Raw genomic sequence first — 25228 nt, forward strand, 5'->3', positions numbered from 1 at the left:
TCTGACCTCATTTCTTATTGTTAGGGTGGGTTCTCAGAAATAGATTTAATGGGTTGAAAAGCATAAAAAAATCCCACACCTATTTCAGCTCCCTCATGAGTTTCCAGCATATTGAGGCCCTTCTGTGGCAGTGGGCGTCCCTGCTTACTCTTCCTTACTCATGCGTGTGTTTATTTTTTAGGACCGAGGAAATAACAACAACGTAATGAGCAATTATGAGGCCTACAAGCCCTCCACGGGAGCCATGGGAGACCGGCTGACGGCTATGAAAGCGGCTTTCCAGGTGTGAAATCAAGCACTGGGGGCAGTGGTGAGGGGCCCTGATCTTCCCGAGATGGTAGCTGGCCTTGTAGACTAGATGCTGGATTTCCCGAGGGCCTTCCCCCATTTTCAGTTCTGAATATCGGCTTAACTGCAGCTTACCTAGAGCTGCAGGTGTAGAGGCTGGACAAACCCCTGTTGCTGGTCATCCCCTTCAGGCACGCTCAGGGCCCTCGACCTACAACAGTATCAGTGTTCCCTCCCTGCTCTAAGAAACATCAAGGTGCCAAGGCTCTTGTAATCTAGTTGAGAGTGATTGCCATTTTTCAGCTGAGACAAGTTTGGTTCTGTGTCTCTTATGCCCTGAATCGCCTCTCATTCTTCTGTACCTCCAGTTAGCTAGCTGGGCCATTAGGTTTCTTAAACTTACTGTCTCACCCACTGCTCTTGTCTCTCTTAGTCACAGTACAAGAGTCACTTTGTTGCTGCCAGTTTAAGCAACCAGAAGGCTGGAAGCTCTGCAGCTGGGGCGAGCGGATGGACTAGTGCAGGGAGCTTGAATTCAGTTCCAACTAATTCAGCCCAGCAGGGCCACAGCAGTCCTGACAGCCCCATTGCCAGCGCCACGAAGGGTATCCCAGGCTTTGGCAGTCCTGGGAACCTCAGCAGTGCCCCGGTGACCTACCCTTCTGCCGGAGCTCCAGGGGTCAACAACACAGCTTCAGGGAGTAACAGCCGAGAAGGGACTGGGGGTGGCAATGGGAAAAGAGAGCGATATACTGAGAACCGGGGTGGAAGTCGTCACAGCCATGGAGAGAGTGGCAATCGGCATGGCGATAGCCCACGGCATGGAGATGGGGGTCGCCATGGAGATGGGGGTCGCCACGGAGATGGATACCGCTACCCAGAGAGCAGCAGCCGTCACACCGATAGCCGCCGTCATGCTGATGGTCATCCTCATGGAGAGAACAGGCATGGAGGGGGCGGAGGCCGACACGGGGAGAGCCGGGGTGCCAATGACGGTCGGAATGGTGAAAGCAGGAAGGAAAGTTGTAATCGTGAAAGCAAGATGGACCCCAAGGTGGACAGCCCCAAGGTGGACAAGATGGACAGCAAGACAGATAAGACTCCTGATGGTTTTGCTGTCCCCGAGCCGCCCAAGCGCAAGAAAAGTCGGTGGGACAGTTAGAGGGTATGTGCTGAAGTGTGAAATCAGTTGTCTTTAATTTTATTTTTAGATTTGGTAACTAGGTGTCTCAGGGCTGGGTTGGGGCCCAAGGTATAAAGACCCTGGGCCCTTAGTGGACAGCTGGAGTTTGGAGACGTGACCCATTCACCTAGGGAACGTTTCAGGTATTTTCTTGGGAAGCTGCTTTCGTCTTAGAAGAAGCCAGAGTCGGCAGCTTCTTTTGGCTCTGGGTGAGTGTCACGAGGGTCAGTTGAGGATACCTTGGGAGAAGGGGCCTTACAGGGCACAAAACTCACTCTAGGTTTATATTGTATGTAGTGCATATTTTTTACTAAAGTGTCACCTTAAAAACATCAAGTTTTTCTGTGGCCAGGCAGTCCTCATTTGAGGCTGGATTGATGGTGTAGATCAGTCATTGGAGGTGTTGGGATGTGCACGGAAGCGCTTCCAATCCTCTGCAGGGGAGGTGGGGGGAGGGGAGGGGCCTGATGCTACATGAGAGTTGACGCTCAGGTTTCCCAGCCAGCTTAGTGTCCAGCCCTGAGGCAGGAAGCAGCAGCCTACCAGACCCAGAGTCCCTGCAGCTGAGGGGTAAAGATGATCCTGGAAACAGGACTGCTCTGGGCCTAAACTGTTGCTAAATTTAAAATGGAAAAAAAAAAAAAAAACCCAACAACAGCTTTTAAAGTGTCTTCTATTTCATTGTATTTTTTTTAACTTGCCACGATGGTAGAAAAATCTTTTGCTGAAATGATTTTGATGATTTTTGTTCTATCTTGTTTATAAAAGGAAAAGAAATATACATACTTCAAATTTTGTGACTTTGTGAAGGTTTCTTTAAGATGTGCATTCCTTTCTGCTTGCTCTAGTAAATGTTTTACTACTGGGACCTGTGGATTGCTTGTCATTTCTACTTCACCATGAGCTGGAACATAGAAATACGATTAGCACAGTGCACAGGGGTGCGAACACCCAAGTGTTGGATCTGTCACGTTCCCAGGAACTGAACTGTCAGACATCTATCCTGGTTTTATTCAGATGATAACCGGGGAAGACTCGAGAGAACCACTTGCCCAGGCACAGGCTGCAGTGGCTGCCACTGTGGTATGGGGCTTCCCTTATGATTTAACGGTGGTGAGACTTCTTGCCCAGTGCCCCACGTCCTTCACAGAAGGGTTGTGGGCTCTGATAGCGCCAACGGCATTTTTAGTGGGGCTTTGATGGGAGCCCTTTCTTCCAGTCAGTATGACGCCCCCCTCACTGCCCAGGACCACTAGAGTGCAGGTAGCTGGAACCTGTCTTTTCAAAGACTGAGGCAGGCAAGGGCAGGGCTGGCACCAAGGAGGCCGGAAGGGGCACTGAACCCCTCCTCGTCCTCACAGTCCCGCAGAGGCCCTAGCGGCCCCGCTCACTTCCGCTTGTGCTTTTTCTTCTGCTCCTTCCTCTGCTGTGCTCTTTGGTCCTTCTTCATCCTCGAATCCACCACCTTGAAGTGACCTCTGACCCCAGCTGGCCGGCACACTTTGCGGCCCACACCTTTTTTGGCTACCACATAGGTGACCTGGCGTTTCTCTTTTCCAAGCCCGGCCTTCCTGTAGAGACTGTAAGCGGAAGACACAGGTTAGAGGCTTCCTGCCGCTCCCTGATTCCGTGTACCTTTGTGGGTGACCCCCGGCCCCTCACCTTCGAAGCTGTGCCACTTTCTCCCGTTCTGAGATGTCCACCGTGTTAACCACAGCTTCTGCCTTCTTCTTAGTCTGCTCCAGCTTCTTGAGCATCTGTCGGGGGACCTCACAGTCAGGCCAGCCTCTTCTCCTACCCCTGCCCAGCCCAGCCCACCCAGCATCTCAGCCCCAAGCTCACCCTCCGTTTCTTTCTGGCCTTGGCCTCAGCCACTTTCTTGATGGGCCGTGCATTGATTTCCCGCCAGCGTTTGCGGTAGTGTTCCACTTCCTTCTTATTGACAGGCAACTGTCGTATCCTGTGCTGCTTTTCCTCCTGCACAAACCAGTCTGGAAGCTCCCCCTCGTCCTCATTGAACGTGTACCTAGGTGGAGAGAACACCAGATCAGGATTTCACAGAAACCAGCCCTGCCACACCCTGCCCAGGTCGATTCTCATGACTTCTGGCCCCTCACCGGCTGAAGGAGTCGTCTATGAGGTCCCTCTTGGCTTTTTTGGAAGAAGCAATAAGTGCACCTAGAGCAAGGCCTTCAGGGTCCAGGATCCGATGCTTCACTAGGGAGGGAAGCAGAGGTCACAGCTCCGCCCCAATACCCACACCTCCGGCGGCCTTCCCTCCCACTCAGTGCCGCGCTCTCACCGGGGTCCTCGATAGGCACCACCTCAAACCCATCGTCGTCCTCTGACTTAGGCCCACGGCCGCGCTTCTTCCCGCGCTGTGATTTCCAGCTGTGCAAGAGGGGAAGGACGTGCACCCATGTCCCACCGTACCCCACGCCACCCAGACCCAACCCTAGTTCTTAATTAAAACTGCCTGGGGAACTTCCAGAAACCTTGCCCTCAGGCTGCACTGCAGATCACTTAAACCAGAACCATCTGTATTTAGCTCTCCAGCTCCAGCTCCCAGACGATGGGCCAGAACCACTGCTGCTCCTTGAGCCCTCCCGTCAGCCGCCACCACTCACCTCTCCTCGTCCTCGCTGCTGCTGTCGCTGTCGGAGCTGCCATCGCGCTCCTCCTCTCCAGGCCCAGGGGCGACCTCTGATCCCTTAGGAGCCCCCACCTCCTTAGGGGCCTCACCCTGGCATGGGGGAGGCTTGCTTTTGGTCTCCTCATTGGAAGGCGGTGGCGGCGGCTGCTGCCCCTTGCGACGGCTCTCAAACAACAGCTGGGCCTGACTGATCTCCAGGGCCTCGTCGGCGTCGTCCTCAATCCCACTGAAGCCGTCCTGCGATGGGGGAATCGTCAGGCACCCCCTCTCTCTCGGGGAATGCCAGCCCTGGTCTGTCTCGGCCCCTAGCCTCTGCTTACCTTGGAGAACCACAGGCTGGCCTGTTCTTCCTGCAGCACCGCCTTTTCCTCCAATGGTACCAACAGTGGATTCTCTTCTTCCTCCTCTTTATCATCTTCCGCTTCAGCAAATCGTACACTGTAGTCCCAAGGTCAGTGGGTGCGTCAATGCCCTGGAGGGCTTGCTGCCCCCCACTCCCACTGGGGACTTGAGCTGAGGGTGCCCTATAGACACCTCTGCAGACACACACACACACACACACACACACACACACACACACTCACTCACTCACTCACTCACTCACTCACTCACTCACTCACTCACACTCACACTCACTCACTCCTTACCACTTTCGGTCCTTTAGACTCTGAGGTTCTTTGACTCCTGCCAGCTCCTCTGGATCCAGGTCACTACCCAGAGATGCGTCGTCGTCATCCTCACCATCTGATACATAGATGTCATCTCGTGGCAGGTCGGACAAAAACGCGTCTGCAGCACTCATGTCCCCCTGTGTTACCTCCTCTAACAACTGAGGAGCGACAGAAACAGAGGTCAAGGGCACGACAAGGAACACACTGCTGTAGCCCTCCCGGTTCACCATCTTAGTCTCAGCAACGTTAGAAAACACACTGTGGCAAGTACATTACCTCCTTTTATAGACAGGGAGGTGACGGGGTTAACTGTTTAAAACACCCCATCCTAGGCCACGCCACTCAGCATTCTCTTCTTCAATTACTGGAAGGAACAGGTTTATGGAAAAGCACCCCATGGCCTAACTGGTGCCAAACTTTAAAATGTTTTAAAATCACTGGTTTTCGAATTACTCAGAAGGCACCTTATCACTGGAGAACGTCTACAACTGTTGTTTCCGTTGAATAAAGGAGCCCAGCAACATACATCTAACAGGAAGAACTGTTTCACTTATAAACCACTTGTCAACTCCAAAATCTGTTCTCATGGCAAAGACAGCTACTATTTCCTGACTTACACACCAGCAATCACATCTAACCATCTTTGTTTATTCCTTCCTAGCACCCTAGTAGGTGGTTTCTGTTAATATCTTTTACAGATGAGGAGAGAGGCAAAGCATGCGAAAGGCATGGTCCGCTCCAGGACCAGCATGCTCTCTGGCTCCAGTATGATGTGACCCAGCTGTTACCTTTCCACACAAGACCCACAGAAGCTCATTTTATTTGTGATGCTGCTTTTACCAGAAAAAGCAGACTCTCTAGCATTCAGCAGAAAGCACCGTCCAACAGCCCAGTGCAGCCAGGCGCTGACTTGGTCCCAGTGAACTGAGCAACACTGTGCCCGCCTCCCCGAGGCAGACCCCCGAGCATACGCGCTGGAAACCCAGGAACCCTGGCTGCATCACTTATCACCTAATCTGGCAACGAGAGCCTTGTGGTTCTGATACTCTAGTTCTACAAGGACAAATAAATCTACATCACACTCACAAAGCTTCCTCAGTTCAGTTCAGTCGCTCAGTCGTGTCCAACTCTTTGCGACCCCATGAATTGCAGCACGCCAGGCCTCCCTGTCCATCACCAACTCCTGGAGTTCACTCAGACTCATGTCCATTGAGTCAGTGATGCCATCCAGCCATCTCATCCTCTGTCGTCCCCTTCTCCTCCTGCCCCCAATCCCTCCCAGCATCAGTCTTTTCCAATGAGTCAACTCTTCGCATGAGGTGGCCAAAGTACTGGAGTTTCAGCTTTAGCATCACAAAGCTTCCTACTCTACCATTATTTTAGATGTACGTCTCCTCCTGGTCTTTGAAATACAAGGCTCTTGTTTTTTCCCAGCCTCCCCTCACCAAGTCATTTATGGGCGAAGACAGCAGCCACGAGCCATTCAGCGTACCAAACCAAAGGCCTCCAGGGCGCCCACCTCTAAACACCCACACAGGTCCTGCCATCTCCTGCGGGGGCCCCACTCCACCTCACCTGGTGACCCCGGATGGTACGCAGGGAGAACATGCCAGTCTCCCCCTCATCTGCGATAGAAACCCCGGGAAGATCCATCTTCAGCTCCACGCGCTCCCGCTGCTTCCTCTGCTCACGCAGCAGCTTCTTCTTCTTCCTGAGGGGCAGGGTTGAAGAGTTCCAGCTGCCCAGTTCTGGAGACTCCCCAGCCAGGCCTTCACACTCTTCCGGATCTTTACCCACCAAGGGACTCGGCCGTGGTGGTCCCCCAGCTCCCCTCACCTCTTTAATTCTGCCACCTCCTGGGCCTTCATCTCCGCCAGAGTCCGGTTCAGCTGTTCCTCCTCCTCCTCCTCCTGAGATGGCTGCGGCCCAGTCCCGGCTGCGGCCTCCTCCTCCTCTCCTTCCTCTTCCTCCCCGGAGCTGAGGCTGACACAAGTGTCCCAGGAGCTGATTATCTCCACAGACGCCTCCCGCCAACACCTGCTCAGCACCTGCCCTGGCTTAGCTCCCTCCTCACCTGATGTCCAGTGCCTTTGCTTGCTCCTTCAGCTTCTTGGCCACGTATCGCCGAAGCTTCGTTCTCCAGTTCAGTAGGGACCTGCCCCAGAAATACCATTCCTGACCCTACTGTCGCCGTCCCAACCTCCTCCTGGTTTAGGTCCATACCCCAAACCTCACGTGTGAGCCACATAAGTCCGAGGACTCAGGCCCCGACCCCACATCTCCAGCACAGCAGCATCCTGTTCCCCAAGATCCAGCATCATGTCCCTCCCAGGCCTCCCCGCTGCCCTCGGGGCTCCCAGAACTTCTGCCCACCCCCAGCGTGAACCTGAGCTCCTTGCGCCCCAGCACTTTGATGTCCTGACAGCACACCCGAATGTCCTCGGTGGTGGCTGGATGCTGTGCCAGCTCTTCGTCGTCTAGTGAGATCTGTTTTGGGGGGAGAAGAATAGGGAGATGCTCAGGCCCTGTTTCCAGGGCTCCCCCACAGCCCTCAAGTCTGGGGACTCACTTCACTGGCTTTGGAGAGGAAGTCAACAGGGTTGGCAGCTCGGAGGAAATCAGTGACGGAGGTTCGATGATAGAGAGTAAGGTCACCCTCAGCGTAGCCTTCAGCCTTAAGAAGGGAAATAACGAAGGTTGAGCAGTCAGTCCCTTCTGGGCTGTCTGTAGGACCCACCAGGCCCAGCCTCCCCCATGTTCCATGACCTGAGAGTGGGCCCACTCCCTTAACACACCTTTGGCTTCTTCTTAGTCACCAATTCTGTAACAGTCTTGGCCTGAACTTCAACTTCCTTGAATGCAAACTTGGGGTCAAAGAATTTACTGTCAACCTTGTCAGGAGCCAGGAAACCTAAGATAATAGGATTCACAAGCAAGTGTACTTTGGTAGGTAGGAGACTGAATCAAGAGAACAAATGAAGTTACACCCACCTTGGCAGACTACAAAGATCTCTGCAGATTCATGACGAGAGGCTTGGGGCTTGGTGGCCTGGACACGGCGGAAGAGCTGCTGGAAGATCCACAGTAAGGGCTGATAGTCCCGGGAACGGAAAACCTTTGTGATGAAGCAGCCACCACGGCCCAGAAAGTCACAAGCCAAACGCAGAGCCATCAGCGTCAAATGGGCTATGGGACAGAGATGGTAAGCTGAGGACCTCCGCAGCCTGAGAGGGCATGCCCGCCTCCACCCTCATCTCCACGTCCTCTGACCCCGGCACCTTGTGAGTAAGCATCATGGGCCCAGCTAGCCCCGACGTTGGGGGCCCCATCATTGAGCACAACATCAACCTTCCAGGTTTTCAGCTCCTTCCTCAGGGCCTACAGAGAAGGAAGAGATTACTGTAACTGAAATACAGACATGGCTGTGAACAGAATCACTGGGTTCAGCCATCTGTCCACCCAATCATTTGTTGAGTGCCCGCCACAGGCCAATTCCTGTGCCGTGGACAGGGGATACAACGATAAGCAAACCTATCTGTCCTCGTGGAGCTTAGTCTATAGAAAACCTGCTGGAAAGGATTTCATGGAAATCTCTGCACTTCCTCTAACTCCAAAGACCTCTTTCGTGAATAAACAAAGGCTGGATGGACAGTGTCTTTGGGCCTTGTCAGAGAGAGAATCTGTGGACACTGCTTAGGGCATGGTAAACAGGAAAAACGTGCCTTCAGGGGATCAGGGTGGGAAGAGGGATGGATGCAGATGTCTACTTATCAAAAGAATGGGACAAAGAAGGTTCCTATTACCTGCCTACAGCGTTCTGTTGTGATGTCCTCCTGGAGGGTCACCACATTGGGAAGAGGCTTGATTGGGACCAGATCCACTCCTGGAAGAAAAGAGGGCAGAGGATTCCAAAAGGCTGCCTCAAGCAGGGAGGAAGGAAATGCAGAACCATAGTGTGTCACTCTCCCACCCCCTGGCACACCTAAGAGAGCCACCGGTCACTCACCCACAATAAGGCTGGATACGGGCATAAACTTGGCAGCCACTTGCAGCCTATAAAAGAGAAGTAAAGATTAAAATACCCTCGACCACCTCTCCCTCTCCCTTGACAATCTGATCTCCCACCCCTAGTGTTGGGAGTCTCTAGGACCTGGGACCTTTTGCTGCAGTGTTTGCAGTTGAACAAACAACTCCTCAAGTAATAAAATACAAACCACAAGTGACTAAAAATAACTGTATGCATGCCCAGCTGGGGTAAATTTTGGACAAGATACAAAAGACAAAAAACAAACAAATCCACTGCCACTTATGAAGAGCTAGAGCAAAAGCAGGGTCCTGCACTTGCCCCTGACACTCACCATCACCAAAGGGGTGAGCAAACCACCTAAGCCACTCCTAAGGCTGGGCTCCTAGATACACAGCAACCCTCACCCCATATAAAGAATCAGCTCATACCCCTCCGGGAGCTAGCAACCAACGGAACGTGTTACTCGTTCTCATGCCCTCCTGCTGCAGCAGGGGCCCCAATAAAGCTTTGCCTGAATTTCCTGTCTGGCCCCTAATCAATTTCTACTGATTGGGGAACGCAAAGAACCCTGGTCTGGGAAAGATTGAAGGCAGAAGGGGACGACAGAAGATGAGATAGTTGGATGGCATCACCAACTCGATGGACATGAGTCTGAGCAAGCTCCAGGAGTTGGTGATGGACAGGGAGGCCAGGGAGGCCAGGTGTGCAGAAGTCCATGGGGTCGCAAAGAGTCGGACACGACTGAGCAACTGAATGGAACTGAAGAACGCTGGTCAGTACCAGTCAAACGTATGTACACGTTCTAAATCCCTCCTGAAGCTTACAGTTCTGGGGTGTACAGAAATTTGAGGCTGGTATTATTGTATCCCTCCCGCCCCTCAACGCAATTCTCAGTCATCCAAGGCTGGAACCCAGAAAGTTTCCATAAGGAGCGTCAGGTGCCAAGGTGTTACCCACCATCCACCCGGTGCAGCGCACAGGTCCAGCAATGCTCGGGCTTTTTGCAGAAATTGAAAGCGGCGATTCAGCTGGATCAGCTTGAAAGCAGAGCGGGACCGGTAACCTGGAGGCGGCGACAAAATACTGTAACAAGGTCCGCGAAGCGCTTTCCCAACGGGATTTCTGCGGCCTCCCGACCCACTACCCCTTCTGCGGAAAAGAAACTCAATATTCGGAAAGCGGGGCGAACCGACCAAGGTCGGTGGCTCGCCCGCTCTGACAGCACGAACCCTGACTCACCGGTCTCCTTCGCCAAGTGATAGAACTTGTCCCGCCGGCTCTTTCCGACTTTGCTCTTTTTGCCCATGGTGTAACGTGGAGGCACCACTCAATCGGGAGAGAAAGCAGAATTTGGAACGTCTCTTCCCGGAGCACTAGATTCCGCTTTCCGTTTTCCACTCGCCGTCGCGGAGACACTCAGAGTCCCACTCGACACCACTCACCGGCAACCAGCACCGTTTTCTCCACCCTGGAGAGACACATGTGGGCAGCATACGTACTTCCGCTTCCGCTTGCGTCCCTCGCGTCCCGGCTCCAAGTTTTCCGCCATTTAGAGCGTGGCCACAAATCTTATTCTCTGTAATCCTTCCCCAGGTTTTACATGTTGGAAGCTGGCACCACGAGAAATGGCGCCAAAACCGAATTTCTAGAGAGTAACTAGGAGTTCTGTGCCTTTTACACCAAAGATCCTGATCTCGCGTACCCCCGTCTCTCCCCTCATGGCCCTTGTTATTTGTTACCTTCCGTCCTCACACCCCGCCCATTGACCCGGAACTGTTCTCTTCCCGAGTCTTTGGTACCCCCACCCCAGCAAGCGCCGGCTTTGCGCCTGCGCGCCAAAGCGGCTCTGATGCCGGCGGTCTCCGCGGAAGAGGGAAGATGGCGCTTGACGGACCAGAGCAGGTATGGCGGCGGCGGCCGGGCGGGGACTGGGGCTGGATGCGAAGCAGGTGCGATCCGAGGTGGGCAGCCAGCCGGGGCCAGCGGGTCGGGGGAGCCCGGGGTGGGTGGGCCAATCTAGACTGGGCCCTGTCTGGGACCGGATCTGCTGTGTCAGCGCCGCCCGCGGCGGGTCACGGCGGGGCCGGGAGTGGAAGACCGGGTGGAAGCCGATTGAGTGAGGAGGAGTGGTGAGAGCAGTGGGAGCGTGAACCCACTCTTGCGGGAGTCGGGGGCCCCGTGCTTCCTGCTGGCTGCGCCTGTACAAATAACATCTCGGGATTGTGTAGCGTTCCGGGTGCGCTGTTTCTTGATCCTTCTGAAAGTCTTAAGAGGTAGGCGGCATTCTCATTCTGTTTTAGTTTAGTCTTAAGGAAATGGTTGTGAAGAGATGGAGTGAGGGACGAGAACACAAACCTTAAATCTCCGAAATCAACGTGGAAGTAGCTTTATCCCCTGGATGTTTAGCCTTTTGGTTAATAATTACACTTTGTCCTCAGATGGAGCTGGAAGAGGGGAAAGCAGGCAGTGGACTCCGCCAATATTATCTGTCCAAGATTGAAGAACTCCAGGTGAGAACGGACTTCAAAGGTCCAGAGGGAGCTAGACGGGGGATGAGCGGATCTCTACAAATCCATGTAATTCCACTGCGGCGCAGTGGAAAAAGTAGTATTGATAACAAGTTAATAGTATAAAATATATGAAATTAACTGTCTCGTGTTCCCCTCAAATCCCACATTTTTGAAGATAATTAATGTTCACAGTTTCTTACACATCTTCAAGAGTCAAATTTTAACATAAAAGTACCCCCTAGCCAAAAGTCGTTCCTTTTAAAACCCTAATGAAACAGTTTCTTGTGAAGAGAAGACATAGGGTCAGGAAATGACATTTATCAGAGAAGGGTTGGGGCAGAGTGAGAGAAGAAAGAATTGAGGAGTCTGGAAAATGCTGATTCCATGGAACTGAATGAAATGAAACTGAACAGCCCAGTGCTCTAGCCTAGAGAAGCAGCAAGGACCACAGAAATAAGGAAAATAACGTAAATTGGATGGAGGCGTGCCGCAAGGGAAAATTCTTCAGGTACATTTCTTCAGGAAATAAATTCTTCAGGAACTTCAGGTACATTTGTGAGTATCATATTTGGTTTGTCATTTTTGAAATGCTTTACCTGTGTAACAAAGGTCCATATAGTCAAAGCTGTAGTTTTTCCAGTAGTTATGTATGGATTTGAGAGTTGAACCATAAAGAAAGCTGAGCACTGAAGAATTCATGCTGTTGAATTGTGGTGCTGGGGAAAACTTGAGAGTCCCTTGGACTGCATGGAGATCAAACCAGTCAATCCTAAAGGAAATCAACCCTGAATATTCATTGGAAGGACTGATGCTGAAGCTCTAATACTTTGGTGACCCAACATGAAGAGTCAACTCATCAGAAAAGACCCTGATGTTGGGAAAAACTGAGGGCAAGAGGAGAAGGAGGCGACAGAGGATGAGATGGTTGGATAGCATCACTGACTCAGTAGACATGAATTTGAGGAAACTCCAGGAGATAGTGAAGGACAGGAAAGTCTGGTGTGCTACAGTCGATGGGGTCACAAAGAGTCAGACACGAGTTAGCGACTGAACAACAATGTGTGCTTTCCTTTGTTCCTTATGTTAATCCTGGAAAGAGCCAGGATGGGGGTGCTATACCCACTTGCAGTTTGGTAACAGATCTAGACCTTTCTCATGGTTTTCTTTGGCTTTAACTCAGCTGGTGATTGCCAGCAGTGGGGCTGGAACTTAGCATTCTGACTCAGAAATCTTCCCTCGATACCCAAGTTCCCACTCTGAGAAACTATGTTAATCAGCTGTTACTTGTCTCCGTTACGGTGTGTTATTCCTAGACCAGTATTAGACAAGCAGCTCCCCCCACCCCGCCCCCATGGTTGTCCTGCGCTCCAGAGGTGCTCTTGGAGGACAGGGTCAAGGCTGAAGTCATATTGGAGAATCTGAATGGGGAATGCAGGTGCCCTGTGCTTTCCTCACTCAGCTCATATCAGCCTATGAGGGTCTTAGCCAAGATTTTAACCTCCTCCTGTTTTCCACCCTTTGCTTCTTGTTCTCCAATAGCTGATTGTGAATGATAAGAGCCAAAATCTCCGGAGGCTACAGGCACAGAGGAATGAGCTTAATGCAAAAGGTGAGGAGGGAAAGATGGGAGGGCTGCATGGAGGCAACTGGTGTGAGGTCTGAGTGTTCAGTCTCCTTGAAGCGAGTCTTCACCTAAGTGCCCACTGCTTCATCTCTCTCTTGAGTTTCATTGTAATCTCTTTAAACACGTGAATTCTAGACTTTCTTTTTTGAGTCCTTCCCTTCAAAACTTCTGATTAATCATGGTGTCTGCTTCCCATCTAGTTCGCCTGCTGCGGGAGGAGCTACAGCTGCTGCAGGAACAGGGCTCCTACGTGGGGGAAGTAGTCCGGGCCATGGATAAGAAAAAAGTGCTAGTCAAGGTAAAGGCAGCAGGACCCGGCACCAGCCACCTGCCTCTGCATTCCCGTACCTTTATGCGCCGTGAGGACATTGTTCTCACCTTGGTGTAAGACTCATGGGTCTTCTGGGTGAGGTTAGTGATTTGGTAACTGTCAGGGACGGTCATACGCCCTTGTTTCTGTAGGTACATCCGGAGGGCAAGTTTGTCGTCGACGTGGACAAGAACATCGACATCAATGATGTGAGTGCAGCCCGGGAGGTGGGAGGTGGGGGTCAGCTCTCACCACACCACTTCCTGAACCTCTGTCCCTTGCCCAGGTGACACCCAATTGCCGGGTGGCCCTCAGAAATGATAGCTACACTCTGCACAAGATCCTGCCTAACAAGGTGGACCCGCTGGTGTCCCTGATGATGGTGGAGAAGGTGCCAGACTCAACTTACGAGATGATTGGTGGACTGGACAAACAGATCAAGGAGATCAAAGAAGTGATTGAGCTGCCTGTGAAGCATCCTGAGCTGTTTGAAGCACTGGGCATCGCGCAGCCCAAGGTGAGCAGAGCTTCTGTGCGAGGGCCATGCTGCTACTGTACAGCTACCCCACCCCGGGTAGACTGGAGCTTGCTTCCACTGGTCCTGCTCAGCCAGGGGCTGGGGGAAGAGACGCTACCAGGCCATCGAATGGTTTGGGTTTACGCTCCAGAAAGGACTTTGACGTTCACTTCTTTATCTCTAGTGTCTAACATGGAATCTGGTACAGTGCAAACACTCAGTAAATGTTCCTTGAATGAAACATGGGGGCCAGCTTCCTTCCCTGAGCCCCACCCTTGCTCTCTAGGGGGTACTGCTATACGGACCTCCGGGCACGGGGAAGACACTGCTGGCCCGGGCCGTGGCACATCATACAGACTGCACCTTCATTCGTGTGTCTGGCTCTGAATTGGTACAGAAATTCATCGGGGAAGGTAACTGTGGTCATAAACATGAAACTAAGGTGGGGAGGGGGCGGAACTCGTTAGCTCGTTGACACCCGGCTTGGTCTCCGCACAGGGGCGCGGATGGTGAGGGAGCTGTTTGTCATGGCCCGAGAACACGCTCCATCTATCATCTTCATGGATGAAATTGACTCCATTGGCTCCTCGAGGCTGGAGGGGGGCTCTGGAGGGGACAGTGAAGTCCAGCGCACTATGCTGGAGCTGCTCAACCAGCTGGATGGCTTTGAGGCCACCAAGAATATCAAGGTACGGTGGGGTCGGCTGGGGGAAGGACCAAGGGAAGGCCCTGGGTGAGGTGCAGCCTGCCTTCGGAAGGGCTTAGCTGACGCCACCTGCTTTGTCCACTCAGGTTATCATGGCAACCAATAGGATTGACATCCTAGACTCGGCGCTGCTCCGCCCAGGGCGCATAGACAGAAAAATTGAATTCCCACCCCCCAACGAGGAGGTTTGTAATAAGCAGCATTGGCAGCGGCCCCAGCTGTGGTGGTAGGCCCTGGGCTCAGGCTTTTCCCCTCCCATCGCTAGGCCCGGCTGGACATTTTGAAGATCCATTCTCGGAAAATGAACCTGACCCGGGGGATCAACCTGAGAAAAATTGCTGAGCTCATGCCAGGAGCGTCAGGGGCTGAAGTGAAGGTAACAGGAGTGCCCAAGGGAAAGGGGGCAGAGGCAGGAAGCACTGGGTTCAGGGCACAACGGCAGCGCCGCCTTCTTCCCTGCTCAGGGCGTGTGCACCGAGGCTGGCATGTACGCGCTGCGGGAGCGCCGCGTCCACGTCACGCAGGAGGACTTTGAGATGGCAGTGGCTAAGGTACGGGGCCACACCTTTCTGCCTTTGCTGGTGGTGGCTCTGGAGCAGTGGGGTCGGGTACTTGTTCACTGGCTCTCTAACTCAAATGCTCTCTCTCTCCAGGTCATGCAAAAGGACAGTGAGAAAAACATGTCCATCAAGAAACTATGGAAGTGAGGTGGATGTCCTTCGTGTGGATCCCTCAAATAAAGCTCTGCCAGTCAAGACCTTGAGGACTTGAGTCTGTTAATCAGCGGCCGCACTGTTCAATCACCAAGTCTGGGTACCACCAATAAACAAAGATTTATTTGGAAATTTCCAAACCTGCCAGATGTGGCGTTTGCCAAGCCCTCGGCCCACCCTCCTTACCAGGCTCCAAAGAGCAGCAACAGTCCTCCCCGTCTCCCACTGCCCTCCACCGAGCACACTCACACCCATGCCTCGGGCCACGCCAGAGAAATTAGGGTGCCCTCTCCCTAGGAGGCGTTACCCTCTGGGCCCAAGAACCGGGGTGGCAGCCCTCTGGCATCGCAGGAGATGATGGCGGCCAGAGCCGCTTGCATAGATTGAGAAAAGAAAATAAGGAGGGACCCCCAAGTAGGGCTCCCTGAAAACCCCTAACACATCCCCATAAAAAAGTGGCTCCCGCATAGAAAATCCTGCTCCACAAATAGTGCAAATAACCCGAAAGAAAGGAAATTACCAGCAGCAAGGCTGGGCTGGTGGAATGGCAAAGAACTTTGGTTTGGAAAGGCTGGGAAGAAAGGGAGCCGTGCCCCTCTTCCTCTCCCCGCTCCCTGGAGCCAGCATGGACACTCGCCCCAAGGGGGTCTGTAAACAAGCAAAGCCAGGGGCCTTTGGTTCCAAAAGGTCTTGGTTACAATGTCAAAGCAGAGCCTCCAGGTCCTTCTCGGGCCTGCCTGCAGGGGGCATAGGAGGCTTCTCGTGAACCCAGTTAAAGCCAATGTGTAAGTAAAAGGCTTTGGAGGACCAAGCAACAAGGAATCCTATCACTACACTTAAGAAACTAAAGCCGGGGAGCCGAGGATGACTGGACGTGCCCCTCACCCCCTCGTTATCCTACGTGTCTGCGCCCCAGAGGGTGGTCCCCTTCCAGGCTGAGGGTGTGGCTCCAGTCTGGGAAGAAAAGAAGGGGTCCCTGAGCAGTTAGGTCAGGCGGATTCCCAGCACCTGTTCCAGTTCCTGCCTTCGTTGCTGCACCTGGAGGAGGGACAGACCAGCGGCTCAGGCCCGGCTGCCCACCCTGCCCTCCGGTGTGCCCTCCAGGCCAGCCAGGGCAGAGCCGCCTCACCTTGGCAAAGATGTGCCTCCCCACTGCTTCCTGGGCCCAGGGCTGGTGGTAGAAAGCTGCTCGTCTCTCCTCCTCCGGGTTCCCAATCACATCAGTGATGATCTGTAGAGCGCCAGGAGGAGAGCTGAACACGATTCCCACCCCTGAGCCAGAAGAAGGGTGCTGGGGACAGAACCCCCAGAGCTTAACGTGGGATCACCCTCAGGAAAAAGGGGCACACCTTGAGGTCCCGGCGCTGGGAACGGAGCCACTCCTGGATGAAGTCCTGGGGGTCAGTGCTAAAACTGAGCATGAAATCCCTCTGGGTCTTCAGCTGGTTGATGGACTCAATAGTCTCGTGGATCTGGGCAAAGGGGTACATGTCAGACTGGCTCCCACCCCGACAAGATCCGCTTCCAGCCCCAACCCCAAAGGACTCAGGTCTCATCCCAAGGTGCTATATAAATGGAAATGCCCGACACCTGCCCACGCTCACTGGGGCCCAGAGGAGGTTGGGGCCCACCTTGACATCAAGGGAGGCGATCTCCTGCTGATTGGTGGTAGAGGCCAGAAAATTGCTCATCTGGGCCTTGAGCGGGTCATCCACCTCCACATCAATGTCGTAACAGGCTGTCTTCTTCTGGTCGTTAGGGTCCACGCTACACGGCACACGGGAGAGGGAGCTAACTTCCCTCCCACCCGCCCGGGGCCAAACCACACACACCCAGGGAGCAAGAAACCAAACGTGCTGCTTTGCTTTGGCTTTAATTCAAGCCAAAGGTAAACTGCCCTGCGAGCAGCCTTCCTCCCCTTCCCGTTTACCTGATGACGTGGTTGATGACAATGGGGTCTGGATGCTGCAGCAACCCCGCCAGCTTCATGGGAATCTCAGAGAAACGTAGTCGGCCGCAGCTGAAGATCTGGGGAGGGCGCCAGAGGGTGGGTGACGCCCTGGCGGGCACACGGGGCAGTGGCCCGTCCCGGGGCGGTGTGGCGCGACAGCAAGGCGGGGGCCGGTGGGGAGGGGGCGGTGTCCCCGCTAACCTGGCGGAAGTAGCGGTTGCAGTTGATGTACTCGCGCTCGTGGCCGTCCTGCAGCTGGTTGTGTTTGATGTAGAGCCACAGGGCCTGCATGATGGCAGCCCTCGTCTGCGTGTGCACCCCTAGCAGCCTCGCCAGGCGGGGGTCCAGCTTGTACTGCGGGGGCTGGCATGGACAGACAGGAGTCAGAGGAGGGAAAAAAAAAAACCAAAGCAGACTAGGGCAGGGACAGGAAGGGTTTACGATAGGCACCTGCCCCTAGCCCCAGACGAGAGTCCCCGCGACCCCAGACGTGGCCTCAGGGCACTTGTCACCTGATGATCCAGCATGAGCAGGAGGGTGCACTTGACGTTCAGGTCTCCGGGCCGTTTCACCTGGAAGCCATCTGTCTCCTGGGTGGTGGGCATCCGGTGCCACTGGCAGGAGGAAGGGGAGTCAAGCTCATCACCAAAGGGGCGGGCAACATACGCACCTGGCCCTGCGAGGGGACTGAGGCCATTTCTCTGCCCACCTGGCACGGCACCCTGTGCTCCCGAGCCCCAGGCCCGCTCTCACCTCCACCAGGTGGTTGTCAGGCCCGTACAGTTCCTTGTCCAGCTCGATGACAAGGCTCTTAAAGAAGGAAGAAAACTTCCGCTTCTGTTTACTAGGCTGGGGATGTAAAGAGGGTGAGACGCGTGCCGCTGAAGGTTCGAGCCTAAGCCACATACTAAGCCCTGAACAGAGGAGTACTGTTTCAGTCCTAAAGCTCAGGGTACTGAGGATTCTCAGGCCCCAAAAGAAGCGGGGAAAAGTGAGACCTGAGGCACGGAAAGGGGCCTGAGGCAGCCCCGCTGTCAGTCAGTAAAGGACCGGAATTAGCAAGGGCACCCCTTCCTCAGGACACTCTATTGCCATCTGCAGGAACACCACTGTAACAACCACACAAACCTCCCACCTCTGGACTGGGTGCTGTGCCCTCTCCCTCCAGCAGGATGACCCCGGAAGTGCCCAAGTGTCTGGCCCAAGTCTGAGACCCACACACACCACCGCCCCTCCAGACACCTCCTTCCCCAACTCACATCGTCCAGCAGTTTTCCCTCTACTCGGAGTTCCCAGGAAGCCACCTTGTCCCCTGCAGGGGTTCCTCCGGGGGTCCCTGTGGTTCCTGCAGTGTCACCTTCTGCCTTGCTGGGACTGAATGTATTGGAAATATAGATCCGCAGCTTTCGTTTTTGCTAAAGAAAGACAACAGGTTAACTAGACAGTGACCAGCTGCTACCCAATCCTCCCGTCTGAACTCGTCTCACACCTATACAGAGGGCTGTGGGTCAGGCCCCTAGTGAGGCCCTGGGAACTGGGCGAGGATATCTCATCCCTCACCTTCAAGGGACTCACAACTTTACGGGGAAACAGATGCAGTACCAACAGGTCCAATACAGGGGATCGGTGGTATGACAGACGCACAGAGGGTGCTATCAGAAGTCGCTGGCTCATAGTTTAAGTGAAACTCAAACACTCATCATGGCCACAGAACATCATCTCCTGGAAAGCCTCCACCATTCAAGGAACTGTTATCTAGATAAAATTTCTCTAGGGACAGGGAAGAAGACAGGAACTATCCTTATCTACCCTCCAGCTTTGCCTTTCAAACGTCTGACCATGATGTATAATATTAATGCTTTAAATTACGATCCAGGATCTGCACATATATGCAAATACATAAAACAAAAATGTCATAATTCCTTTGCTACTGTGAAGTTTTATCATTTCTACAACCCTAATGTTCCATTAAAAACAGGCTGGCCTCACCACATTAAAGCAAATTCATGCTAAATGGGCTGTATCCTATAGTATAAAACATCCTGCTCTAGCCCATCTGAGACCCTCACTTGGCCCCTGGAAAACAAGGCCAGGGAGAGGGAGAGAAGCTTGGCAAGGCCCAGGAGCGGCTGGGGCTGCACACACCGTCAGAGGCTTTTTGATGGCCTCCTGGATCTCCATCCGCTTTCTAGCAATGGTCTGGTCCAGCTTCCGTTCAAAAGCCAAGAGGTCCATGTACGCCTGAGACTCTGGAACAAGCTCCCGAATCTGGAGGTGTGGAGGGAGCAAGGATCCATCAGCTCATTTCAGCTGCAGCTCTGGCTCCTTCCTCACTTCCTCCCTCACCCCAAGGTGAGGGGAGACTGAGTCCACCCTCAGCCAACCAGCCCTTGGGTGGGCCTCGTAGGCCCTCTCCCAACATACTCACTCGCTGAGGTAGAACTTTATCTGCCATCTTCCTCCTCTTTAACCTAAGAGGACAGAAACCCAATGAAGAGGTCCATGGTCCAAAGGACCTCCCCGCCTCCCCACCGCTCCAGTCCCCAGGACCTTCCCAAGACAACCAGGAGTCTTCCTCAGTCATCACAGCCCTTAGGACACGCGGAAACCCTGTTACTGCCAGAGCTACGCTAGAAGGGAAGAAGAAACAGGATGGTCTTACCCCCGGCGCTGGGCAGGCATCGGGGGCTGGGCCTGAGGCACAAGCAGGCGTTTTCGGAACGGGTCCATCATGGTGGGTGGCATGCCAGGTCGAAGTGGAGCAGCTGTGCCAAAGGGGGAGCCGGCAGGGGGTCCCACCTGCAAGCCAGCCATGGGCATCCGGCTCCCTGGGGACATGCCAGGCCGCTGGGGGAAGTGAGCCAATGGGGATGCATAGGTCAGGGGTGGGGCCCAACGGGGCCCGTAACCCATTCCTTCCATCCCTCTCCTCGGCAGGGTCCAGTCCTGAGCAGCACACGGCAGGGCCGCCGAGCCCGGGCAGGAGTGCCAGGAACAAAGGGGAGCAGGCGCCTGAGAGCAGGAGTGTAAACCACACCTGCCCCGCCCCCTTCAACCGCCCTGGCAGCCGTGCCAGCGAATGAGGCCCGCAGAGCCCAGGGGGTGGGAGGAGAACCTTGCCTGAAGGGAGAAGAAGGGCCTGGGGGAGTTTTTCAGGGCCCATCGCCACTTGCAACCACCTTCTGGCCCCAGCAACACTCTGCCTGGCTCCCTGGACCAGCTGGCCTCAAGGCTCTCAGATGGTCCCACCGAGCACTCCATCCTCTCCTCCCCCAGCTTAAGGCAGAAGCCGGGGGCAGTGTTGTAGCCAGGAGGTGGGCTGTGGCTGTGATGCGAGCAGGATGATGGGGCACAGCCCCAGTGCCCGTCCCCGTCACCAGCCTGGTGGTGAGACCGAGCAGGGAACGGCAGTCCAACAGGCTGGCAGGCCCATCGGCAGCGGTACCCCAGGTGAGCAAGCTGCAACAGGATGGCTTGGAGCCTGTCCCGACGGGTGGGGGCGGCCTCAGGCAGAGTACACAGGCCATCTGGTCGCCATATGGCCCCTACTCTACTCACCATCCAGAACTGGACCCTTCTCTCACCTCCCTGCTGCCCAGCCCCCAACCTCTAGGCCTGAAGACTCCAAGGGGAAGCTGTGGCTCCCCAGTGGTCTGCGGAAGGGAGAGCAGCTGGCATCTGGCCTCTGCCTGCGGTCCGCACGCCACCTGGTGGCTGGGGCTGCTTGGCAATGCCAAGCTGGAGAATGGAGATAAGATTAGCCTGGGATGCAAGGATCAAAGTCTTAGGATCAGCAGAGGAAGCTGGGTGGGAGGTGGCTCCTTTCAAGGCCTGCAGAAGGGATTTCCCACTGAGGTCCGGCTCCCCAACATTACTGTGGAACCCACTGGGGAGGAGCCCCCACCCCCTTCCTCGTGGCTGCTGCTGCCTGCAAGGCCTGTTTGGCAGCTCTGCCTCGCACACACTGTCCCTGGCAGCTTCACAGGGCTGGCCCCAGGGCCCAGATTATGCAACCAGCACAACCAGCCAACCAAGCCAGGCTGGGTGGGGACTCACACCAAATCAAAGGACCCCCGCCCCCCCAACCCCCTTCCCCGCCAGCATCACAGAGATGAGATTCCGGCTCCAACTCTTCATCCAGCACTCATCCCACGTTCTCACCAAGGACGGTCAGATTCTTGACCAGAGGCAAACACAGAGAAAAACATAAGAAACACGACCCAAAGACAGGGGGAGGGGAAAAGGAGTGGGGTGGGAAGGAAGCGTTTGGGAGGATGGGGTTCAACGTGGGGGGCTCTGTCAGGGACCTCTGGAGTCCTGCCACAAGTCTCCTCATCAGCAGGAGGCTCCTCTGAGCTGCTGAGAGGCAAAGACAGCCTGCTTCTCTGCCTTAATGAGCCATAGCTACACAGCTAGAGATGCTAGGAAAAAAAAACTCAGGGTGGTCACAGCTGAGAGCCCGGCCCCCTTGCACCCTAGACTCCAGTGTTTCCCACCAGTGCCTGAGCTGAGGGGGTGGAACGACTGAGGCAGGGAACCTGCAGAGTGGGAGGTCCTGAGCACCACGCAGCCCGCCTAGGCAGGTGCTCCCGGAACAGGAAGTCCCAAAACCAGGCGGCACAGGCCTGGCCTAAAGGAGGCCTGCGAGGCCCCCCAGCTCGCCCAGGGCCCCAGGCTTCTCCCGAGGGGGTAAGGGGCCCCTGGAAAGGCGGCTTACAGTTCCTGCAGTCCCAGCTCAGCCTGGCCAAGCTCCACACCTGGGCTCTGAAGCACCAGTAATTCCTCCTCTTCTAAAAAACAACCCAAGACTTAAAAGAAAAAAAAAGACCAGAGCCCTGATCTCTTAGGCTCCCTGACCCCTTTCCTGCAGCAGGGCTAGGGAGGCCTGGCTCCACGCCCTGAGCCTCAGATGTGAGCAGTAACCTCCTCTCCCTCAGCCTAGCACAGCCCATGTCCTCAACCGGACTCTGGCTCCACCGCCCACGACAGCAGGGGTGGGAGGCCAGGCTGATGCTGCCGCCTCCAGTCTGGCCCCTGGTGCCTCTGAAGGCTGGGCCTAAGGACCAAGAAGAGAACCTACCTCTGCAGACATACAAAATACCTTCAACTCTCTGGTGTGAACCCAGCAATCTGTGTTCTTTGCGGGGGGCGGGGGAGGGGGTGTAGTGGTTTTTTTTTTTTTTTAATTATGTTTTCTTTAAGCTCCTTAGTAGACCGTGACCCACAGCTTGAAACACTCTGCAAGGAGGTGGGGTCATCACTTCCCTTCCATCAGTAAGCTCCCCTATTTGCCCCACGTGAGCTTGAGAGCCTCGCTCCTCCAGCTCACCTCACATGCCCCAGCAGAGACACACCCCCTGCTCCTCAGATCTCAAGTCCCTTCTCCCAGAAGTCACGTAACTGGACTTGGAAAGAGGCCACACAGGATCCTCCTTGAAGTCAGCAGACGTGAACTGGGCCCTCCCTCCCCAGACATCTATCTTTACTTCTGCACCCCTCCCCCTACACGTACACACATGCCCCTTCCCTGGAGGAGGAGGAGGCCGTGAGAAGCTGCAGGGGAAGCCCAGGGAGGCAGAGGCTCCGTGCCTTCCTCAAGGTCCCCTCTCCTGGAAGCCTGGGGTACCCAGCCAGTTCGCTCAGCCTTGCCACAGGTCCAAGGCCACTCCCTCAAAATCATCCTGGAATCCGTCCTCTCAGGGATTTCCCCAGGCTTAGGAAATTAGAGAGGCTCCTATCTGGTTCTTGGAGCCTTCCCCGGGGCCAATGGCCCCCAGGGAGGCTCCTCAGCTAACTCATCTAAGAGCTGGAATGACAGACACAGGGATCCCTCAGTGACACTCTGGGCCCATGAATCCCCTGGAGTGAGAGCAAGATGGGAAAGATGAATCCCAGCTGGAGTCTTGGGGACCAGGTCTGTCTCTGTCAATAGCCAGATCCTTGGTTCAGAGAGAAGAGGGAACATGAGGAGCAAGGAGGAAAAATCACCATCCCAGTGAAGCATCTCTTCACAAAGTGGGGACCCAGGGCTCCTACTCTATGAGGATCCACTTACGGGACCTCTACCTGGGGGCGAAAGGGAGAGGAGACATGAGAATCTCCCAGGTGCCCTGAGAGACTAGCAAGACGTCAGTGTCAAGTGCTAGGGCACACAGACTGGGATATGTCCTTGTTTAGAACCTAAAGGCTAATTAAAAGTGGAGAGGAGGGCGGGGGGAAAAGGATGAGGGCAATTCCCAAGCATTCTGGGGCAATCAGAAACAATGGACTTGGGGACTGATGAGCCCACCCCCAGTGTCAGGCTGATTCCTCACACACTGACCCCGCAGTCTCTTGATGGCCTTTGAAGCTGCAACCCGAGAAGTCCTCTGCAAAGCCAGACCCAGAAGGGGTCAGACAGAACCCTTTGAAGCAACTCTCTGCAGGCTCCTCCAGTCCCAGACCAGCAGTACTCAGTGGTGCCTCTCTGTTCCTCCAGACTAATCAACTCCTGGACACTCTGACACCAGGCAGAAAGCCAGAAAGTCTGTCCAAAATGGACTAAGCTTTCCTCCTTCCTCAGGCCTGTCCACGACCCTCTCTGATCTAACCTAGAGGCATCCCTGTGTGAAGGTGCCAGGGCCTGGCCCAGGAGTAGATTCCCCTTGCACGGGGTGCAATCCCCACGCTCTGCCTTCTGTGCCCCTGGGAAGCCAGGCCCTTCTTCCTCCTCCTTAGCAGCTGGGAGCCATCTCAGACACGCTAAAACTCTGCCAGTTCCCAACTAGGGGGAGAAAAAAAAACCCAGAGCAGACTTGGAGTAGGACCAAGACCGATGCAGGGTAACCCTGCTTTCTCAATGAGGGCTCTTTCCCAAAACTTTCTCATCACTTCCCAGGACCCTTTACCCGAGAATCTATACTAGATCTCTCATTCTCACTAGCTTCGACTACGCCTCCCATCTCTCACTCAGAATCCCTGTTCCAAGGAAGATCCCGAGACGCTCCCAAATGCTTCAAACCCTCCACCCGAGTCGTTCTTACATTCTCCCTCAAGTCCTCCACCCCCACCTGGCCGAGCCCGAGGGTCCCCAGCCTTGCCCCCCACCATGCCCCGTGAAATCCACATGCAGAGCCTCTGTGCCCCCTATTCAGGAGGCTGCCCCAGGGCCCTCACTCGAGGCCCCCTGACCCGGGAGTGCTCGCTGCGCCACCCGCCCATCCGCCCTCCTCACCTGGTACTGCGCCGCCGGGCCCGCGGGGCCCATGGGGCGGAAGGCAGCGGCCCCGGGGCCCCCCACGCCTCCAGCCGGCCCGGGCCCCCTAAGCGCCGGTCCGGGCAGCATGCCGGGTCCCGCCGGCGGAGGCGGCGCTCCCAGGGCCGCGGCAACCGCGCCGCCGCCAGGGCTCAGCGGGGGCAGCGGGAACCCGCCCGCGCCACGGCCCGACATCGCTCCGTCCCGTCCGGCGGTGTCTCAGTCCGGACTCCGGGCTCCGCGCTGAGTTCGCTCCGCGCTGAGTTCGCTCCGCACTCCGTGCTCCGGGACTTTCCGATCTAAATTCCGGGTTCTGGGGCTTGTTGATCCGGATTCCGGGCTTTCCTAATCCAAGTTAGCGAGTTCTTCAGAAACCCACTTTGGGGCAGGGCCGATCTTGATTCCGGTCCTGCCCGGAAAATTCCGGATCCGGGATCCGCTACGGGCCCGCTGCCTCCCCGGGCCTCCGAGGTTTGGCCGCCAGCGTCCAGTTACCCAGAGGCGGTAACTAACTCCCTGCCCCGCCTAACCCAGCCCAGCACTAAGCCCCGCCTATACCTAGTCGCCCAATGCGAGGATGTCTCCTCAAATCCCGCCCCTCGCGAGACCCGCCCCCAACAGGCACCGCCCCTAACCTCCGGCCCCCGAAGCCCCGCCCACATCCCTTGGGTCGGCCCTCCACCGGAGGGGCGGGAGCGGAAGGGGCACACGGAAATGCCGGGGGAAGGGGGGCAGAGGTCGAAGGTCAGGAGGTAAGACTACGGTGTAAGAGTAGTTGCTGATTTCTCATCGGTGCAGTCGAATCCCCGAGGTACCGGGTCACGCTCCCTAAAAAAGTTTT

The 25228-nt window shown here is 55.1% G+C and overlaps 4 protein-coding genes across 7 annotated transcripts in view; 2 read left to right on the plus strand and 2 right to left on the minus strand.

The window, feature by feature from the left end:
• Window positions 1–2339, plus strand: part of DDX42 (DEAD-box helicase 42) — a 35867-nt gene extending 33528 nt beyond the window's left edge. For all 3 annotated transcript variants that reach the window (XM_027517596.1, XM_027517597.1, XM_027517598.1), the window contains 2 exons: window positions 182–283; window positions 722–2339. In XM_027517596.1, coding sequence (XP_027373397.1) covers window positions 182–283; window positions 722–1450 — 831 coding nt within the window. In that variant the 3' untranslated portion in view covers window positions 1451–2339. The remainder of the gene's footprint in view (window positions 1–181; window positions 284–721) is intronic.
• FTSJ3 (FtsJ RNA methyltransferase homolog 3) lies at window positions 2131–10541 on the minus strand. The gene is made up of 20 exons (XM_027517599.1): window positions 10062–10541; window positions 9780–9885; window positions 8802–8848; window positions 8599–8678; window positions 8074–8173; window positions 7787–7981; window positions 7591–7706; window positions 7365–7469; window positions 7182–7282; window positions 6870–6950; window positions 6632–6778; window positions 6371–6506; window positions 4772–4953; window positions 4445–4562; window positions 4099–4361; window positions 3774–3862; window positions 3589–3688; window positions 3314–3497; window positions 3134–3228; window positions 2131–3051 (listed from the first exon to the last, which is right to left on the minus strand). The coding sequence occupies exons 1-20, from the start codon at window positions 10126–10128 to the stop codon at window positions 2859–2861; spliced, it is 2505 nt and encodes an 834-aa protein (XP_027373400.1). The 5' UTR covers window positions 10129–10541; the 3' UTR covers window positions 2131–2858.
• Window positions 10542–10616: 75 nt separating this feature from the next.
• PSMC5 (proteasome 26S subunit, ATPase 5) lies at window positions 10617–15252 on the plus strand. 2 transcript variants are annotated; one of them, XM_027517627.1, is made up of 12 exons: window positions 10617–10724; window positions 11261–11332; window positions 12872–12941; window positions 13157–13254; window positions 13419–13475; window positions 13553–13783; window positions 14070–14196; window positions 14282–14472; window positions 14576–14674; window positions 14755–14865; window positions 14954–15040; window positions 15143–15252. In XM_027517627.1, the coding sequence occupies exons 1-12, from the start codon at window positions 10701–10703 to the stop codon at window positions 15194–15196; spliced, it is 1221 nt and encodes a 406-aa protein (XP_027373428.1). In that variant the 5' UTR covers window positions 10617–10700; the 3' UTR covers window positions 15197–15252. The 2 variants fall into 2 exon arrangements, with proteins under 2 accessions (XP_027373428.1, XP_027373429.1); XM_027517628.1 differs by lacking the exon at window positions 10617–10724 and adding an exon at window positions 10921–11095.
• Window positions 15253–15303: 51 nt separating this feature from the next.
• Window positions 15304–24910, minus strand: SMARCD2 (SWI/SNF related, matrix associated, actin dependent regulator of chromatin, subfamily d, member 2). Its single transcript, XM_027517605.1, has 13 exons — window positions 24367–24910; window positions 19816–20000; window positions 19582–19624; window positions 19299–19421; window positions 18413–18568; window positions 17907–18002; window positions 17666–17767; window positions 17355–17516; window positions 17133–17230; window positions 16834–16969; window positions 16552–16674; window positions 16332–16433; window positions 15304–16240 (listed from the first exon to the last, which is right to left on the minus strand). The coding sequence occupies exons 1-13, from the start codon at window positions 24580–24582 to the stop codon at window positions 16187–16189; spliced, it is 1596 nt and encodes a 531-aa protein (XP_027373406.1). The 5' UTR covers window positions 24583–24910; the 3' UTR covers window positions 15304–16186.
• Between the last annotated feature and the right edge of the window lie 318 nt (window positions 24911–25228).

Source organism: Bos indicus x Bos taurus, chromosome 19 (assembly GCF_003369695.1).
Source record: "Bos indicus x Bos taurus breed Angus x Brahman F1 hybrid chromosome 19, Bos_hybrid_MaternalHap_v2.0, whole genome shotgun sequence".
NCBI lineage: Eukaryota > Metazoa > Chordata > Mammalia > Artiodactyla > Bovidae > Bos > Bos indicus x Bos taurus.